General features: G+C 46.7%; 1 protein-coding gene across 3 annotated transcripts in view; it reads left to right on the forward strand.

Annotated features, from left to right (window-relative positions):
- Stk10 (serine/threonine kinase 10) overlaps positions 1 to 5,182 on the forward strand; it is a 91,330-nt gene extending 86,148 nt beyond the window's left edge. For 2 of the 3 annotated variants that reach the window (NM_001359177.1, NM_001359178.1), the window contains exon 19: positions 3,011 to 5,175. In NM_001359177.1, coding sequence (NP_001346106.1) covers positions 3,011 to 3,148 — 138 coding nt within the window. In that variant the 3' untranslated portion in view covers positions 3,149 to 5,175. Of the gene's footprint in view, positions 1 to 3,010 lie in introns of all 3 variants that reach the window. The other variant, NM_009288.2, reaches the window with a different exon arrangement.
- The last annotated feature ends 15,033 nt before the right edge of the window (positions 5,183 to 20,215 follow it).

The raw sequence follows: 20,215 nt of genomic DNA on the forward strand, positions 1-20,215 counted from the left end.
TAAGGGTCTGGAGAATGAGCTCTCCCAGCAGCTTCCTGTGATGATCTCTCAGGCTCCTGGAAGCACCACAGGCCAGGGCTTAGAGAGCTGGCCCTGCACCCTGCCTGTGGGACTGCCTCGGGGCAGGGTTCTGTCACAGCTGCCCGAGTTGCTGCTGGCAGGAAGGCCCAGAGGGGATGGTCCTTTGTGCTCTGGCATTACACCAACCAGCCTTGAGCTCTGTCTCCTTCTTATAGCAAGTCCTGTGGAGTATTTTTAGAACTCAGACGGCTTCCTTTTAAGTAAGTGCAGACTTCCTGATTTGCTGAGGTCACTTTGAGGACAGAGTGGGGCCTCGGCATAGTCTGCTCGTGCTCTCTCTCTCTCTCTCTCTCTTTCTTTTCCTGGCCCTTCTTACATTGCCATGTTAGACTGTAAAATACATGAGTATTATCTACTTTAAGCTACTGTTAACACATTGCTGCTGGTGGGCTAACTCATTTGTTAATAAGTTTGTTTAGAAAGAAATGTATGGGGCTGGTGAGATGTCTCAGCGGTTAAGAGTACTAACTGCTCTTCTAAAGGTCCCGAGTTCAAATCCCAGCAACCACAGAGTGGTTCACAACCATCTGTAATGAAATTTGACGCCCTCTTCTGGTGTGTCTGAAGACAACTACAGTGTAAAGAAAAAAAAAAGAAAGAAAGAAACATATTCATTTACTTCCTCCATGCTGCTCTATGTTGTGTTGCCATAGAAACTCTGGCCTGCAAAGCAGGGTCTATCCTATAGGACAGGGAAGCTGCCCCATGAGACTTCAATACACAAACAAAGCAGGCACAATGACAACCCCATTGACCGCCCCATTGATCTCATGGGTGGGGGAGAGCTCTCCCACAGCCTCACTCTAGACAAGAGTTAGAGACAATTAGATGGTTGCTGAGAGAAGAGTTCAGGGATGAGACCCCTGAGAAGCTGTCTGACCCCAGGCAGTCATCTCGAACAAGTATGCATATGAGCATGGTAAATGGACTCAGCGGGTGGTATTCATATACATACAAATAGCATATGTATATATCAAGGATAATTAAAGAAGGAGTCGTGGGTTTGAGAGGACATAGAGGGGGACCCATGGGGGTGATGGAAGAAATGAGGTACATATAGTTAGTACTCGTGTATAACATTCTCAAAAACAATGTTAATGTTTACTATGTTAACTATCTGCCACACAGTGGGACACAGACTGCTGCCTGTGCTCTCAGAGGCTTTGGGGGGAGACTTGTGGTGGGCAAAGGACAGCAGGGCTTGAGTCACAGGCTCAGCACTCCACGCTAAGTGTCCCTTCAGCAGACACTGGGGACCAGAGTGCTGTGGGTTCCAGATCCAAGTCTGGGATATTCACATCTGTGTAATGAGATGTCTCGGGATAAAGGCCATGTTAGCTCCGTCTCTTGTCTCGTGGTAGAACACCAGACAGAGGTTTGTTTTGGCTACACTGATGTTTGAGGGGCTGATCACACCATAGAGGCAGAGAGCAGGAAGCCGGGTTGTCCCCTCTCCTGTGACCCTAGCTTCACCAGTCATGCCTTCTACCCCACCATCTTGGAGGCTGAGTGCTCAGGCACACAAGCCTCAGCTGGCATGTCACATTTGAAACACCCAAGTCTAAGCAAACTTGGTTGTGTCTCCTGGGTCCTTACACACAGCCAGGAGGTATTTATGGCACACCCACCTTTGGATTGCCACCCAACCTGTGAGGTCAGAAATGGTGTCTTTCACTATATCAAACTAGCACTTCAGAATTCAAATTTTGGGACATCTTGAACTTTTGGAGTGGATATGCTCAACTATTCCTAGCTTTGAAATTGGGCGACTTACTAAACCACCCTGTGTCTAAACAATAGCAGAACTATGAGCAACACCTCCATCTGAACCCCAGGGGGTCACACACTGGATTCCTGGGGGGGTTCACAGATCCCATACTGGACCCCTGGGGCTCATACACTAGATCCCAGGGGCTCACATACTAGATCCCTGGGGGCTCACACACTGGATCCCAGGGGTTCACACACTAGATCCCAGGGAGCTCACACACTAGATCCCAGGGGCTCACACACTGGTCTCCTGGGGGCTCACACACTAGACCCCTGGGGGCTCACACACTGGATCCCAAGGGCTCACACACTGGATCCCAGAGGCTCACACACTGGTCTCCTGGGCAGTTTGGTTTATATTTGTATCACTGAGCCAGTATAGTAATTTTCAGGGTTTTGGGGTTCTTTTTGTTTTTTATTTTGAGACAGGGTTTCTCTGTGTAGCCCTGGTTGCCCCGAGACTCCCTCTGTAGACCAGGCTGGCCTTGAACTCACAAATCTACCTATTTCCGAGTCTCAAGCAAAGGTATGCGCCTCTGCCACCACAACTCACCAGGCTTGGTTTGTCTAATTGCCAACCTGAAGTGAAAATTTTACATAAATCCCAATCCAGTTTCCCCTCCCACATGGTGCCTGATCTTGTCTAAGGGCCCATGCTCTCCTGGCTCTTCAACTTCCCTTGTGAGCTGGCACTCCTGATCCCGTGCTCTTGGGAAGTCTTCCTGATAGGATCGTGTTTATCTGGATAGATGAGCATGTGCCCAACGGAAGCTCCTGTGCTGCTGCCAGCTGGAAAGCACCCCTCCCATTACCTGAGGAGCTCAGACCCTCAGAGGGACAGGCACACACCCTCCCGCAGGCAGTGGGTGTCCTGACTGGGGGTGAGCACTGTCACTTGGCCATCTCTTTCTTCTGCTAGATCCTCCCCTCTGGCTCTTCTTTATCCATCCTGCTCTTTCCCCATCACGGGAGTCCTGCCTGTACCTCTCGCCCCTTAACAGGCGGTTCCCCAGGATTGGCCCTGGGCCATGAGCAGTTCAGGAAGGCGTGTGGCAGGTGGAAGGGGTGCTTACCTCAGGGAGCTGTCCAGAGCAGGACATGCTGTTCTGATTGGAATCGTTGGCATCCCGCTGAATACCATCTGCTCTCGCTTCCCCAGGCCCTGGAAGAGGATTTGAACCAGAAGAAGCGGGAACAGGAAATGTTCTTCAAATTAAGCGAGGAGGCAGAGCCCAGACCCACCACACCCAGCAAAGCCAGCAACTTCTTCCCCTACAGCTCTGGGGATGCTTCCTAACACCCACAAGCCTGGGCTGCGGTGGGCAGCGTGGCTACTGGGGCCCCCAAGCCTCTATGAACAAGTGACTCAGGACCTCTTCCTCTTGCTTCTGTGCCAGCTCAATTACCCATCCCCCTGCAGCGCCCCAGTTGTCCACAGTGCCACCTTGGTGCACGGTGACCTCCTCAAGACTCAGATTCCCATCACCTAGGAGTGATTTAGACTGTTGAGGTCAGGGGCCAGGCAGGATGGGTGAACCCCTCCTGTTTGCCCAAACACCAGCTCTACTGTCTGTGGGCACAAGCGCTACTAATGACATCACCGCGAACGCATCCTTATTGTGATCCTTGTGGGTTTTTTGTTTGTTTGTCTGTTTGTTTGTTTGCCTTCAGTAATTCCTCACAGTGTCGGGAAACATCCCTAAGAGCCACTTGGGTTCTCAGCAGCCAGCTCCCGGGTGTCCCCATTCCCTTGTTTCACATAGCTGACTTTGCTTTGTGTATGTCGGGGTAGGGAGCGTGGAGAAGGATGCCAGAGATGCCTGTTCTGCTGATTCTGACATTGTATCCCATCTTATTTTCCTCTCCCTGTGAGACATGCAATACACACACACACACACACACACACACACACACACACACACACACACACACACACTGCAAATACATAACTTGGCCCCCCTGACACCACCCAGGCTGCCTCTGCTGTGACCTCCTAGGACCAATGCATTGGAACCTGCTTGCTTGCCTCCTGAGCCTGATCCAGGGCCACTGAGCATGTCAGGTGGAGCAGCTGGTGGGGCCATGCTGAGTGCTGGCGCCAGAACCCAGAGAAGGCACAGGCTGTACTGCCAGCCTGCAACTCATTTGGCTGCACACAGGATCCCGTGTTCAGGGGTACACCCCCCTCCACACTTGACTTCTGCTGCCTAGCACGTGCCAATCTCACCCTTGCCCGCTTGTCTGCAGGTACCCAGGAAGGCTTTTGACTTCTGCCCTAGTCCTGTACTGGAGTCCCACTGTACATTTCCACTAAGCTTTGGACTTCTCTGTTCAGGAAGAACTGTTCCCCACCCTCAGGAACATGCTGCGCTCAGGGAAATGTGGAGCCTCCATGACTGGGCCTTCGGGCTGCTCAGGTAGCCTCCCAAGAGGCTGAGCCCCATAGAAGAAAAGCAGCCTAAGTGCTCAGTTACAGTACAGGCAAATGGCTGGCTGCCTCAGACACCCTCTTTTTAAAAAGCCCCTTCCCAGGGACAATGGGGTGGGGTGGGGGAGGGGGGACCCAGGCGGTTGAGTCTGGCGAGTGGCTGAGACCTTAGCAGTATTTCTCTGTCACTGCCCGATGCTGAAGCAACTTTCTAAAAAGTTTCCTCAAATGAAAACTGGGTGCTTGGGAGGGAGTGGGCTAGAAAAAAAATAGGAAAACAGGTCTTGGGACTCCCAGATCTAGTGTGCAGTAAAGAAGCTCACAGAACCCCAGGAAGGCCATAGTTCTCAGGGGAGCGAGTGAGCCTTCGCTTGCTTTCAGGCCTCACATCAAGGAGTTGACTCAGAGGGCAGATGGGCCAGGCCACGCCACAGGAGGCCGGGCAGGGATACTTGCTTTCAGGGGACTTGACAGTGGCTATTAGGCAAAATGCTAGTTTTGTGGTTCATATAACAGTCTTTGACCGCTCCCTGACATCATTCGTAATGTTCCAGTCCTTTGTTGAATCTGCACTTAGTACCACCTGAGCCCTGGTAGCTCTGCTGTGCCTTTTGGAGTGGGGTCTAGCCTAGTCTTCCAGCCTCATAATTATAGCGTAAGTGCAATGCCTGCCACCACCAAGGGCCCACGCAGTATTCCTCATGCCCTGTGCTAATCTTTTCTGTATAGGAACAGGCAGAAGTGTTTTTAGCGCAGTAAATATAACTAACTTATATTTCCCTTCATGAAGGATGGAAATAACGTGTATGCATTTCCAAGCACCGTGGATATTTGTAAACTGTTCTCTGCAAACAAAAAAAGAATGTAAATATGCTTCTAATAAAGTAATAAGGTGATTTGCAAGCACTGTTGTTCTTTCTGGTTGGAAAGAGAAGATAGGTGGGCCTCCTGTGCTTGCTCAGCAAGGAAGGGCTTATCCTCTGAGTATGTGAGAGCCTCCTCCATCAGGCAGCAGGTCAGACTCTGGGGTTTCTGATGGAACCCCAAAGAGAGAGGAAAGAGACCATATTCTCTCTGGCCATTTAATATCATTCCGATTCAAAGACAAACATTGGTTAACAAACACCCCCAGATTTTGTATGTTAATGGACTGAATTTTTTCCATAACTCTGATAAGAAAGTAGATTTTGCGCAGAGCCCAAATCTCAGGACACGGCCGAGGGACACCCATGGAATTCAACCCTGGAGTTTGTCCCCCTGATGGTGCTACCACACCTCTCTCCAGCTGCCACTTCTTGCCATCAATGCTGTATCTTAAAAGAATTTTCCAGGACAGACTTAACATGGTGGTTGAATGCCCTAGCTTGTACATGGGTCTGGGCTCTGTCTCTGATTCTAGGGGGACAAATAGAAATATAGTTTACATTTGTCTGACTGTACCTCTCAAAACATTGCTTGTGTTCTTACCCTGGGGTCCACGGGTAGAATTGGGGGTATCTCTGCATTTGTTTGTCAAAAGATGTGGTCTTTAGTTTTCCTGCCTGAAATTGAGTGTTTTCCTTCTTAGTGGAGGTGGCAACAACCCCAGAGGTATCAGTGGGGCTTGTAACTGTCACCCAGGGAAACCAACGGCGTTCCACACTACACCATTTTTTCCTCATTTTTAAATCATAGTGACTCAACCTGCATTGTTAGGTCCAGTTGGTTGTGTCCATGCATATGTCTTATTAACTGTGTAGCTACAGTTTTCCGAAGTCATTGGTAGCCGGGCAGTGGTGGCACATGCCTTTAATCCCAGCACTTGGGAGGCAGAGGCAGGCAGATTTCTGAGTTCAAGGCCAGCCTGGTCTACAGAGTGAGTTCTAAGACAGCCAGGACTACACAAAGAGGCCCTGTCTCAGAAAAACAAAAAACAAAAACGAAAAAAAGAAAAAACCAAAAATAAAAAAACAATTAAAAAAAATTTTTTTTTAAAGATACCTATTTATCCTGATGGTCAGTTTCATTTGTAATCAACATAATAACCTCATTGTCACAGGTTTCAAAAATATTACTTTGAGAAGGACTTCATAGACATTGTGGAATACCAAAGGACTTCACAGAACAGAAAACAAAACCAGTCTGCTTTTGCTTAGCACCTTGCTGCTGTTGCCCTGGAAGTCTCGTGACCAGCAGAGGGCAGGCCATGGCCATGGTGCTGCACAGCCTCTGGACTCAGGCTGTTGGTGTGGCTGCAGCTTCCACTGATGAGTACTTACTGTCTGGGGGATGTAAATCAGCAGGCAGCCAGCATGATTGCCATTAAGAGCTAGAAAAGTGAGTTTCCAAGAATTCAGGAGACTGGCAGCCTCCCACCCCCAGGGCATTAGGAGATGAGGATGACTTGGGAAATGAAATCATCCTATGTTAATTGACTCCTCTCAAAGCAACCATCATTGGAATGAGTGATTCCTGGATGCTGTCTTCAGCATGCTCACCCTAATGGAGACAGAGACGTGGGAAAGCAGCACCTGTGCAGACTGACACCGCCTGGGGACTCAGAACACCCCCTAAGAGAGCCACCCTGTGTCGGAGGGCAAACAGGTCTATTCCAGAATGACATGCACTAAGGCTGGCCAGAGTAGATGGCTTATCAGCATAAGGCTAGAGAGAGGTTGGGCCGAACAAGGATGCCAGGCCAAAACAGCCGTTCCCTAAGAGCTGCAGAGTGGGAAAGAAAAGGCTGAAATGGACGGAGGAGTCATTGTACAGTCCATGCAGCACTGAGAGTTTAGAAGGAAAGGAAGGATTGCACGATTTTGAGGCAATTAGCAGAGCCTTAGATGCTGCACTCAGAGGCACCACATAGCTCTGTTGTACCCATGGTGTCTATTAGGTCTGGTTAACAAGGACATCTAGCAACCATCAAAACAGAGCTTCTATGCCCAATGGTGGCAGAAAAGGTCGTTCAAACCAATCCCAGCACTGAGGATAGCTTTAGAGTCTAGGCAAGGACCTCACAACTGCCTACTGTAGCTCCAGTGGATCCAAAGCCTTCTTCTGGCCCCTGTGGGTGCTCACACATATGTGTACATATCAACACACACACACAATAAAATTAACGTTGAAAAAGAGGAAGCAGGGTGATGGTGGCACACACCTTTAACCCCTACACTAGGCAGGCAGAGGCGGGGAGATCTCTGTGTTCTAGACCAGCCTGCTCTAGTGAGTTCTGGGACAGCCAGGGCTACACTGAGAAACCCTGTCTCACAAAAACAAAAAACAACAACAAGAAAGAGAGAGAGAGAGGAAGGAAGGGAAGGGAAGGGAAGGGAAGGGAAGGGAAGGGAAGGGAAGGGAAGGGAAGGGAAGGGAAGGGAAAAAGAAAGAAAGAAAGAAGGAAAGAAAGAAAGAGAGAGAGAGAGAGAGAGAAAGAAAGAAAGAAAGAAAGAAAGAAAGAAAGAAAGAAAGAAAGAAAGAAAGAGAGAAAGAAAAAGAAAACGAGAAGAAAATAGAACTGGTGACTGGAAGTTCTACTTGCTGGTATAAGCAGATCACACAATAGGGAAGGCCTGCCTGGCCAGGATTCAAGCTGGGATGGGGTCCCCATGAGGGGATTGGGTGGTTTGCCCTGCCTGGGTTCACAAGCCTAGAAAAAGCAACAGAGGTGAGCTTTTGCCAGGTCTTCAGGGCTAAAAGTGCAGAGAGAGGAGCCCAGACCCTGCCAAGTGCACAGTGGACAGGATCTCCATCCAGCCATTTCTTAACTCAGACTGCAGAGAGATCAGAAGTGGTTAGGGTTTGGGCTGGCGTTCTGTGGTGGAGTCCTGAAGTCCTTTGAAACGGAGGTGGGGTGGGGTGGTGGCGTGAGTTGGGGGGAGTTGGGGGAAGGTGGGAGGAGGAGATAGGGAGAAATAAGAGATGGGACCAGAAGGGAGAGGAGGGGAAAGAAGCCGACCAATAGGGGGTCTCGATAATGCAGGGGCCTGACTCCCACAAACTCAGTGTGTTTGAATGTTTGGGGCAACACATGGTGCCCTGAAATTTTCAGCAGATAGCTAAAACCCAACAATTTTAAAAGAACCAAGTGTCATAAACCATGAGAGCGATCTGGGTGCCAGATTTTACCTTCCATTTGGAAACTTCTTCTCATCCAGTTCAAGCTTGAATCATACTGAAAAGCTTGTAGTGGGGAAGGAAAACATAGGCTGGGGACGAGCTCAGCCATAGGTGGGCTGCTGTCCTGTTCTGTGCGAGGAAGCTGTGTGAGGTGGGACACTGTCCTGTTCTGTGTGAGGAAGCTGTGTGAGGTGGGACGCTGTCCAAGCATGTGGAAGGCCCAGAGTGCTGCCCACCTCTATCCCTTTCTTCTAGAAAAGTGTGGCTGGACAATGCTCAACTAAACCTATGGCTTGGATCCCGCTGTCACTGGGCAGAACAGGTGGTCAGTCTGCCCAATGGCATGTGACTGTCCCACCTGTGTGGAGACACGGTAGAGCAAACATATGGTTCTCCCTTTGTGGTAAGGAACCTCGGAGGAGACCACGTTTCAAGACAGTGAAGAACAAGACAGTGGCTCTTCCAACAGTTCCCCCTGAGACTTACACAGAACATTAGGCCCTGATCAAATGATCAAAGGACAGGCTTCAAGCTGTGGTGGTGTTGGGGCTACTGGTTACCACAGCGTACCTGCCCATCAGGATAACAGTCTCCCCACTCACTAGGGTGCATCTGACTCCCTCCTGGAGATGAGAGAGGCAGTTAAGGAGGGAACGGAAGAAAACATGTAGTGGCTGCTCCCCCAGGCTCCCCACTCATGGTACGGAGACAGAACCCAGAGCCTTGTGCAGAAATCGTATTACTGAGCCCCAACCACCTACCTACCTTCACTGCAGTCCAGATCCCCTTTTGTGGTCTGTCCTACCCATTTTTGTGGCTTTTGTCTTAGCAGTCCACACCAGACTCCCTTCAAAAGGCTGCTCTGGGGGTTACCAAGGTCTCTTTGCCCACAGGCACCAAAAGATAAAACTGCCTGGGAACTGACACCCACCCACCCTGACACCCACCCACACTGAAATGGGTCTTAGGCAGGGACCCAGTGGAGTGGGAGTATGAAGGACCTGTCCCCTTGCAACAAGTCAGAGCAAACCCCAAGGCATGGTTGATACTCTTAAGCTCCCTGGGGGGATCCCTGTAGTCCGCCCCCTCTCTTCCTTCCCCTCCCTCTCTGGCTTCTGCTCAGTTTCCAGACTCCCTTGGGAGGGTTCCCTTACTGCACCTAAGCTCTCCAAAGACTACTGAAGACACGTGGAGCTGGTATCTCTAAGAAATGGATTCTGGGTGGGTGAGGTTTTGGAATCAGAGCACACTGGCCAGGACTCTCAGTGATGGTAAGTGGGGTGTCATTATACCCAAATGCTGTGGCAGGAATATCATACAAATGCCTTCTGTTAAGTTAGAGTTGGCTGTGGCTGGAAAGAGTCACCCTGGCTCGTGCTCAGGACTACAGGTTAATTCATTGTTGCTGAGTAGTATTGGTTTTTGTTTTGTTTTGTTTTGTTTTGTTTTGTTTGGAAGAGAAAACACACACACACATACACACACATAGGCTCAGGTCAGACACTCACCAATGTAAGGCAAGATGTGGCCTCGAGAAAGGCTTCTTCTGCAGCTTTTTTTTTTTTTTTTTTTTTTAAAGATTTATTTATTTATTATATGTAAGTACACTGTAGCTGTCTTCAGACACTCCAGAAGAGGGCGCCAGATCTTGTTAGGGATGGTTGTGAGCCACCATGTGGTTGCTGGGAATTGAACTCAGGACCTTCAGAAGAACAGTCGGGTGCTCTTATCTGTTGAGCCATCTCACCAGCCCTTCTTCTGCAGCTTTAAGAAGACTATCTTCATCTAGTAATTCCATTTTGGTATTTACCCAAAAGAGTTGACAACAGTTCGTCAAAGATGTTCACACCCTTGCACTTATCACAACACCTTTTGGAATAGTGAAGAACTGGAGCCGACATAAATGCCCACTGACAGGTGGGTAGGGAAAGAAAGGGGGTCTAGATACACACTGGAATACTATTCAGCCCGGAAAGAGGAGGGATTCCCTCAACACAGATGGGAGTACTGAGACAGGTATCCAAAGGCTAATACTGCAATTCTCTTGTTGGTGGATCTACAGCAGACCTGGGGTTTCAGCAGCAGAGGAAGAAGAAGTGGCAAAGATGATGGCGAAAGAGTACAAAATCCTTAGGAGGAAGAAACATTATCTCCTCTCTGGTTGTTTTGCACAGGCTTCTGAGCAGGGTCACAGCTGGAGGACCAGTCAGGTCTGGAGCATGTGTTCAACGAGCAGCTGTTTGGGGTAACCTGAATCTGTGTTCCAGGACTGCAATCACTCATATTTGGTTCCAGAATAACCTGTTTTATTCTGTTTGAAATGAGAGCCGGGGGTTGGGGATTTAGCTCAGTGGTAGAGCATTTACATAGCAAGCATGAGACCCTGAGTTCAGTGTTTTGCTCTGAGGGCATGTGCAAGAAGGAGAAAAAGGAAAAAAGGAAAGAGAAGAGAAGAGAAGAGAAGAGAAGAGAAGAGAAGAGAAGAGACGAGAAAAAGAGGAAGAGCAAGAAAGGAAGAAAAGGAAGAACAGGAAAAGGAAAAAGGGGAAGGGGAAGAAGAAGGAGAAGGGGAAGGGGAAGGAGAAGAAAATTTTTTTCAAGACAGGGTTTCTCAGGCTGGAGAGATGGCTCAGAGGTTAAGAGCACTGATTGCTCTTCCAGAGGTCCTGAGTTCAATTCCCAGCAACCACATAGTGGCTCACAACCATCTGTAATAAGATCTGATGTATGTCTGAAGACAGCTACAGTGTACTCACATAAACAAACAAACAAACAAACAAACAAATCTTAAAAAAAAAAAAAAAAGACAGAGTTTCTCCAGGTAGCCTTAGCTGTCACAGAACTCACTATGTAGACCAGACTGGCTTCAAATTCACAGAAATCAGCCTGCCTCTGCCTTCTGTGTGCTGGGATTAAAAGCACGTGCCACCATGTCCCATAAGAATTTGTTTTTATAAAAATAATGCCTAGCTGGGCAGTGGTGGCGCACGCCTTTAATCCCAGCACGTGGGAGGCAGAGACAGGCAGATTTCTGAGTTCTAGGCCTGCCTGGTCTACAAAGTGAGTTCCAGGACAGCCAGGGCTATACAGAGAAACCCTGCCTCGAAAAACCAAATATAAATAAATAAATAAAAAACATGCCTTTACCTACTGATCCATCATGCTGGCTCTTGGAGTCTTTATCATCATTTATGCACAGGATCATGTAATAGGGGCTGGAGAGAAGATTCGGGTGTTAGGACAGGCTCATAGCCCCAAAAGAGAACGGGGCACTACATCTTCTCCATTTCTGTATGAGTAAGAGTGAAGAGAATGGATATTCATCTCACTTCTGATCTTAGAGGCAGCACTCTCAGTCTTTCTCCATTTAGCACTGTGTTGGGTATAGGCTTGCTGCCTATAGCACCATCTACATCGAGGCATGTTCCGTCTATTGCTTTCTGTGCTGATTTTACCAGAACAGATGGTGGACTTTGTGGAAGGTCTTTTCTGCAACTTCTGAGATGATGTGACTCAAGTCCCATGAGTTCATTTGTATGCTGGGTCATGTTTATCAATTTGCGTGTATTGAACCATCCTTACATCCCTGGAGCGAAACCAACACAGTTGTGGTAAATGATCTTTTTAATGTGTCAGCAAATTCAGTTTTAAGAGTATTTTTAAAAAAAATATTTTTAGTGTGTGTGTATGGATATTTTTGTCTGCATGTATGTCTGTACACCATGTGGATGCCTGGTGATTGGAGGCTGGAAAATGGTATTGTGTCCCCTTGGAACTGGAATTGGGGGTGGCAAGAGCCCACACAGGTGCTGAGAATCAAACCTGGGACCTTGGAGCTGTCTTCCCAGCCCCTGAACTTGAAAGTATTTTATTGAGAACTTTTTTTTGCGTTAATATTCACCATGAAATTTTGTCTTAGATTTGTGTTGTATGACTGTCCACATTTAGAACATTTTTTTCTTTTTCTTTTTTTTTTTTTTCTTTTGGTTTTTCAAGACAGGGTTTCTCTGTATAGACCTGGCTGTCCTGGAACTCTGTAGACCAGGCTGGCCTCAAACTCAGAAATCCGCCTGCCTCTGCCTCAAGGCATATGCCACCACACCCGACCTAGAACATTTTTTTTTCCTTATGTTGGTACCTTTAAGTGTTCCTCCCCCAAACAGTTTCAGTACATCCACTAACTAGGAAAGGAACCTTGAATCCAAACAACAAACCCATTCAAAGCTGAGGGGGAAAAAAGAAAAAAGAAGAAAAAAACCCAAAAAACAAAAAAACTTGGAATAATTCTAACCCAGGAAGTGAAAGGCCTCTACAATGAAAATTTGGGCTAAGAAAAAAACTTGGAAGAAAAAAAATAGAAAAAGACACTGAAAGACAGAATCCCAGGGCATCCAGGAGTGTGCCGCCACACCTGGCTTCTTATGGATCCAAATTCAGGACTTCCTGCTTTCAGCAAACACTTGGCTAACTGAAGCATCTCCCTGGCATCATCACCACTGCTCTGGGAGTGCCAAGCAGCAAGGTTTTCCCAGCGTCCCCTCCCCTTCCTTCACTGATATGCAAGTTTTCTCCCCACCCTTCCCTTCTCTCTTTAAAATGTGTCACCAAGAACAGAGTATCAATGTTCTGAGGCTCTTGGTTTTAAGCTGTGGCCCCGATCTCTGGGAAAGGAGAGCTCCCCAGAACATTCCAGTCCCCAGACGGACAGACAGACTGGAGTGTTTCCTGTTGTGCGTTGTGACCTTTTGTCCCACAGACCTGCCTGCAGGCCAGTTTGATGGAGGCAGTTCTTCTACTGAGGTTCCCTTATTCCAGATGAGCATCGTTTATGTGTGCATGTGTTTGTGTATGTGTGTGCATATGTATGGATGTGTAGGCGTGTTTATGTGATGGCTGCATGTGCATGTGTGTGGGGTGTGTGGGTGTTTGTATGTGTATGTTTGTGTGTGTGTGTGTGCGCGCGCGTGCATGTGTGAGTGAGTGTGCACACAAGTCAGTGCAGTTGTAGAGGTCAGAGGACAACTTGCAGGAGGTGGTTCTCTCCTCCCACCATGTTGTTTCCAGCGATTGACCTCAGGTCACCAATCTTGGCAGCAAGTGCTTTTACACATTGAATCATCTCAACAGCCCTGTTGATAATCATTATTCCTTTGTGAGAGCCACTGATAATTTTACAGATAGGGTTGTGAATCTTTGATGGGAGTTTGATGATTTCAGGATTCTTGGAGTGGGTGACTGAGCAGTTATCATCTCTTGGAGGCATTGCCTTGGCTCTTTGGTGTTTCTATGTTGTGCTTTGTGCTCTGTTGCTTTGGGACTCTCCCTCAGTCTTTCTGGTTGCCTCAGTAAACAGCCTTCTTTTAGGGGCCCAATCTCCAGTAGCATTCAGAGAGAGAAGAACAAATTAACAGCAATAACACCCAAACTAACTAGGTAACAGAAATGCATGCAATTGTAGTCAATTGAAGCCAATAGATGGTCATAGGTCAGAAAATGGCAAAAAGAGTGGAGTGTATGCTATAGACACACTCATTCACACTCACATACACATTTATCCAAGAGTAAAATATAGAAAAATACCATAAAATAATACAAATAAGGAAAGAAAGAAAATTGAAAGGGGGTGAAAAAATCTAATTAAAGATTTAAAAAGCAGCTGGGCGGTGGTGGCACACGCCTTTAATCCCAGCACTTGGGAGGCAGAGACGGGCAGATTTCTGAGTTCGAGGCCAGCCTGGTCTACAAAATGAGTTCCAGGACAGCCAGGGCTACACAGAGAAACCTTGTCTTGAACCCCCCCCCCCCAAAAAAAAAAAGATTTAAAAAGCAGATGAGAAAGAAGAGGGGCTGGAGAGTCAGCTTGGCTGCTCTTACGGAAGACTTGGGTTTGTTTCCAGCACCCACCATGCTTACAAGCATCTGTAGCTCCATTTCCTGAGGTTATGGCGCCCTCTTCTGGCCTTTGGGGGCACTCCACACACTATAGGCACATTCAGGGAAACACTCATACACATAAAATACATAAATCTTTAAAAAATATATATCATAAAAAAGAAATGGAGAAAATGATTCAGTCAAAGATTTTAAAAAGTGATAGGAGGATTAAAAATTAAACATTAAGGGGCTGAAGAGATGGCTCAGCGGTTAAGAGCACTGACTGCTCTTCCTAAGATCCTGGGTTCAAATCCCAGCAACAACATGGTGGCTCACAACCATCTGTAACCAATCTGATGCCCTCTTCTGGTGCGTCTGAAGGCAGCTACAGTGTACTTAGATATAATAATAATATGTAAATCTTAAAAAATATTAAACATTAAAAGGTGAGGAAATGAAGTGAGCTGTTAAAAAAAAAAAGTGTAATTATTCAACCGAACAGGTATGGCATTTTAAAAGTTTACTTAAGTGGACAAAAATCGTACCAGTTTCATTAAAGATATCAGTTGTGTCAGTAGAGGTGAAAGTTAACAGCCAACTGAGCATCATTATCTCTGTGACCTGGCAGTTTCCTTTGGAGAGGCCACAGGGCACCCACTGTTTACCTTTTCCTCCCTGTGTCCCTAGGCTAGCAACCAGAGGGAGTGGTTTGTGGGCACAGCCAGTTTCACTCTTGGCTGCCTTGCTCCAGGATGGGCTGGGGTGGTACACAGGTTCTATTGCACTCATTTACCAGGAGATTAGTTTGTCTGCACACTACCAAGGCAGCATTAGTATTGGAGGTTCTGACTTAGATCTAAGTCTCCAGTGCCTTCCAAGAGGGCTGCTGTGGGGCCAGTGGGACCCTGTGGGGCTAAGCTCAAGGGGGAGTAAGGCAAGGGGAAGTAAGGGTACCCTGAGTCCTCCCACCTCAGCACCAGCTCACACCCTTGCACCTGCTGGCTCTCCTCTTACACTTTTGCTAATCCCCTTTGTATCTCAAAAGCAGTTTCCAACTACATGGAGCTCTGAGTATTTTGACTCGGTCTACTCACCCTTTTATAACCAACATTTGGAGGGCCAGCTATGACTCTGGCTACAGTTCCAAGAGACAGGGGAATGCTGTGACTTTGAACTTAAAGATGGCTCCTGGACACTGCATTTGGGCTACATACTGGCAGGAACGAACTTCCCTAGGGTCACGTGCTGTGCAGATTCCAGGGCCCTTGTCTTTTCATAAGACTTTTGCTGTTTTCTGTTTCTCCTTTCTTTTGCCTCCACCCATGGCAGTGTGCCTGTTGCAGGGCCATTCTCTTATCAAAGTTTCTTGAATTTTTCTCAGGTCTGTTTTTTGCAACTAAACAATACTTACTTATCTTCTCATCTATCCAAATCTGTCTGTCTGTCTGTCTGTCTGTCTGTGATAGCTCTGGCTGTCCTGGAACTTGTTTGATAGACAGGGTTGGCCTGTACTTGCATGTCTCTGCCTCCTATGTGCTGTGACTAACACTGTGCACTACCACACCTACTGGTTAAATCATTCTTGCTTTCCCTCCAACTCTGTATTTTTCTGGAAAGAATTTCATCCTATTTTTTTCTTACATCAAGTACATTAAGACAAACCTATTACATATTTTTGTTTGAAAGTATTTTTATTACTATGATGTTCTACTTCCTTCCTAAGTGTTGCTATAATTCTACCTTATATGATTATAGACTTTTAAAATTTATTTATTATTATTATTTTTTTATTTTTTTTATTTTTATTTTTTTTTTTGGTTTTTCAAGACAGGGTTTCTCTGTGTAGCTCTGGCTGTCCTGGAACTCACTCCATAGACCAGGCTGGCCTCGAACACAGAAATCCACCCGCCTCTGCCTCCCAAGTGCTGGGATTAAAGGCGTGTGCCACCACTGCCAGGCTACAATCATAGGCTTTAAGAGAACCTCCTGGGGCTGGAGAGATGGCTCAGTGGTTAAGAGCACTGAGTGCTCTTCCAGAGGTCCTGAGTTCAATTCCCAGCAACCACATGGTGGCTCACAACCATCTGTAATGAGATCTGATGCCCTCTTCTGGTGTGCATGAAGATAGAGACCATGTACTCATATACATTAAATAAATAAATAGGCCAAGCATGGTGGCACACGCATCCCAGCACTTGGGAGGCAGAGGCAAGTGAATTTCTGAGTTCGAGGCCAGCCTGGTCTATGGAGTGAGTTCCAGGATAGCCAGGGCTACAGAGAGAAACCCTGTCTCAAAAAACCAAAAAAAAAAAAAAAATCATTTGAATACCATTTCTGCACATGAATATCACTTGCTGCTGCTGCTAGGATTTGCGTTATTTTTATTTTTCTGTCAGTTCTGAGAAAACCTGTTCATACAAGAGTGTAACTTGTCTCACAGCCATATTATGACACCTTTTGGAATTCCAAATCATGTCAAAAATTACACAGTGGGACCGGTCCTGCATTTGCCATGTGGGTGTCCTGGTCGTGTGGCTCCTGGAGGAGGACTTGAGCTCTCCTCCTCCCAAGGGGCTGTGGCTCCTGAACTCCTGGTTATCAGGGAGCTGTGGTCCAACTACTGTGACTTCCTGGGCATTTCCCCCTCAACTCTTTCTTCCTTGGCTTCGTCTTCTGTGCGGGCAGCTTTATCTTAGCCAATTGTTTGAGAATGCAGATCAACACAGAGCAAGGCGGACTTCTGGCCTGGGCTGATTTTTTTTTTTTTTTTTTTTTTTTTTTTTTTGCCAGCATTATCCTGAACCTTTTAGTGAACTGTATTGGCTGAACTGGTCCGATTTACTTAGTTGTGGAGTGGTGCCAGGTAGATGTGCTCACTCTTTGACATGCTCTAGATAAGAGTTCTTGAGAGGGCAGCTTGTTTGACATGTAGATTCTTCAGCTCTGTGCTTAATTATAACTCTCACTGGGTCCTCAGGTGCCAGTCCAGAGAACTAAGACCAGCTTTGAAGAGCGCATTTGTTAATACAAAATCTGCTTTCCTTTTTTTTTTCTTTTTTTAAAATTTTTTATTTCTAATCTGCTTTCCTTTAGGAGTAACCTTTTCCTTTCCAAACTAAAAGCTTCTACCACATCTTAGAACAAGAAACAAACATAGCAACCTACCAGCAAAATTACTATTTTTGCCTTTTTTCATTTAATTTTTAAATTTCATGTGTATAGGTGATGTGGCTGCATGTATGTCTGTGCACCTGAAGAATTTGAATTGCAATTATAATTGGTCATGTGGGTGCTGGGGATTGAGCCCGGGTCATCTGGAAAAACAGCCAGAGCTCTTAACTGCTGAGCAGTCTCAGCAGCCCTGCGGTCAGTCCTCCTGGATGGGATTGTGCTGTGGTGCCTTGGCTGGTGTCAGGCTCCGGGGCTCATGCAGTCTTCCTGCCTGTTTTCTACACAGCTGGAACTCTTGGAACGTGGGCCTGCCATATCCAGGTACTCTTAGTAAGTCTCTTTCAGTCTCAGTTCTGTCCTCCTCTGATGTGGCTGACAACAAAAACTAGAAACCATTTGACTGGTGGAAGGATGGGTATTTTCTTTTCTTCTTGTGTTCTTTTTTGTTTTGTTTTGATTTTGATTTTTCGAGACAGGGTTTTTTTTTTTTTTTTTTTTTTTTTTATGTAGCCCTGGCTGTCCTGAAACTCACTCTGTAGACCAGGCTGGCCTCAAACTCAGAAATCTGCCTCTGCCTCCCAAGTGCTGGGATCAAAGGCGTGCGCCACCACTGCCTGGCTTCTTTTCGATCCTTTTTGAGATAGGGATCTCACTATGTTGCTTAGGCTGGCATGGAACTTCTGCCTCAGCCTCCAAGGTAACTAAGTGTAGGTATGTGCTACCACACTGACCTAAAAGGCTTTAAAAACTGTAGGTATTAGGGAAACCCATTTATTTTATTTACCCATTTTATTTTATTTAAGCATGTATATATAACACATACAGAACGGATAAATAAAAATATACAAAAAAGAGAAAGACATAAATTGTATCAAGACTTTGTGTTAGATTGTAAGTGATCTCATGGAGTTGACTGTTTAGATGAGCTGGCTCCCATGACCCCCAGCTATCTGCACTATGTGACATCTACTTCATAACAGTCTGGAAAGAACAAACATGACCTCATAAAGTCTCTGAGGGTCAGGAATCCAAGAGTAGCAAGCTCTGTTCTCTGTTGAAAAAATACAAAGCGTAGCTGGGAAGCTGGTGACATACTGAGGTGCACTGAACAGATCACTTCAGCTGGGGGTGGTGGTGCTGATATTGACCCTCACTCACAAAGGCCACAGAGACCCACATCACTGCAAACCGTAAGACATCTTTTTTTTTATTGATCCAACACGTTGAGGACCCCCTTCAGCACACAGGCAAGAGGAGAGACCCCAAACAAACAAAGAACACACTTTTTATACCTTGTAAGGGGCAGATTTAGGCAACAGGGATAGCTGGCTTATTCTAATTGGTGTAGCAAGTAACCCTTTCAGACATTGGTTGGTTTGCATAGGGTTTGCATACCTTTGGCTTAGTCCCTTACTCTGCCTGCCCTTATGTTTTTTGTTTTTTTGTTTTGTTTTTTTTTTCAGCATTGTTTAGTTGGCCAGCTTCCTTATCTGGCTCTGCACTTGGCCTGCTAGTATAGTTTGGAAAGTCCCTTCAGAGGGGGAAGGGGCTGAGTGGTCTTTAATTTATTTTGTATACTACATCACACACAGAGGAAGAGAATGAACACACATCATTCAGACAGGCAGGCAGGCAGACAGACACCCCAGCCCTTCATACACACACAGAGTGGGGTGGAATGAACGCTGTGAGGCAGTCTGTAGTACATTTGCTGCTTGGGTCACCAAAGCAATAGGAAAGAAGGTACAACAGAGGCAGGACCAGGAGCCCCTTCATTTTGCCACACCTGTGATCTCTGCTCATGAAGTTAAGCACAGTCTGCATGCTCCAGCATCTCAAAGGACGGCAAGGTGTGTGGGCTTGGAGCCAACTGCTAACAGGCACACATATAGGTTACTGCAGATAAATGAATACATCTGACTATGTGTGGTATGCACCTCCTGGCATGGTCATCTGAGGTCCACACTCCGATGTCTAGCGAGACCTCATCATCATGTTGAGGGTCATTGGTCCACACCTCTTCACTGTCAGCACGCCTTGTAAACCTTGGCCCAGAGCTGTCTGAAGCTCTGGACAGAAACTGCCTTATGACTTTCTTCGGCCTTTGTCTATGATCAGATCTGATCACCAGCTAGCACCAAGCCTGAAGCAATAAGAATCCCTGCACACCCGGGTTCTTTCTAAGAGGTCAGAGCAAGGAGGTCAGCCTTGGCTCAGCTTATGTAAGTCTTCTGTCATAAACATGCTTTTTAAAAATCTCTTTGAGCGTTTGGAATCCAAGCCAATAATTTTAGTTTTCTTTTTCTTTTCATGAGGCATATGATTTTAATTAAAGGACGGAAACTGTGAGCTTTTTTGATGCCAGGGGTTGCAAACTCAGATATCCCCAGGGATTTAGCATTCAAATGAGAAGCATGCAGATTGCTATGGTGTGAATGTGGCACCAAAGCTTTGGTTGAAACGAGTCCCCATTGTGAGGGTTAGGTCATTTTACTCTCATCAGTCATTTAACCCCTTCATAGATTAATGGGCTAATAAGGGAGTTGCATGGCTATGGAGTGAGCTTTCTCTGGTTAGCTTGCTATAGCATCTTGCCATGTGATGACCACTGCCTGCAATGACCTAGGGAAGGCACTGGCAAGCAGATGCTGGCACCTTGCTCTTACCATGAACTAAACCAGTTTCCTTTTTCTTTCTTTCCCCCCTTAGACAGAGTTTCTCTGTGTAGCCTCGGCTATCTTGAAACTCACTTGAATTCACAGAGCTTGGCCTACTTCTGTCTCCTACGTGCTA

The sequence above is a fragment of the Mus musculus genome, chromosome 11, assembly GCF_000001635.26.
Source record: "Mus musculus strain C57BL/6J chromosome 11, GRCm38.p6 C57BL/6J".
NCBI lineage: Eukaryota > Metazoa > Chordata > Mammalia > Rodentia > Muridae > Mus > Mus musculus.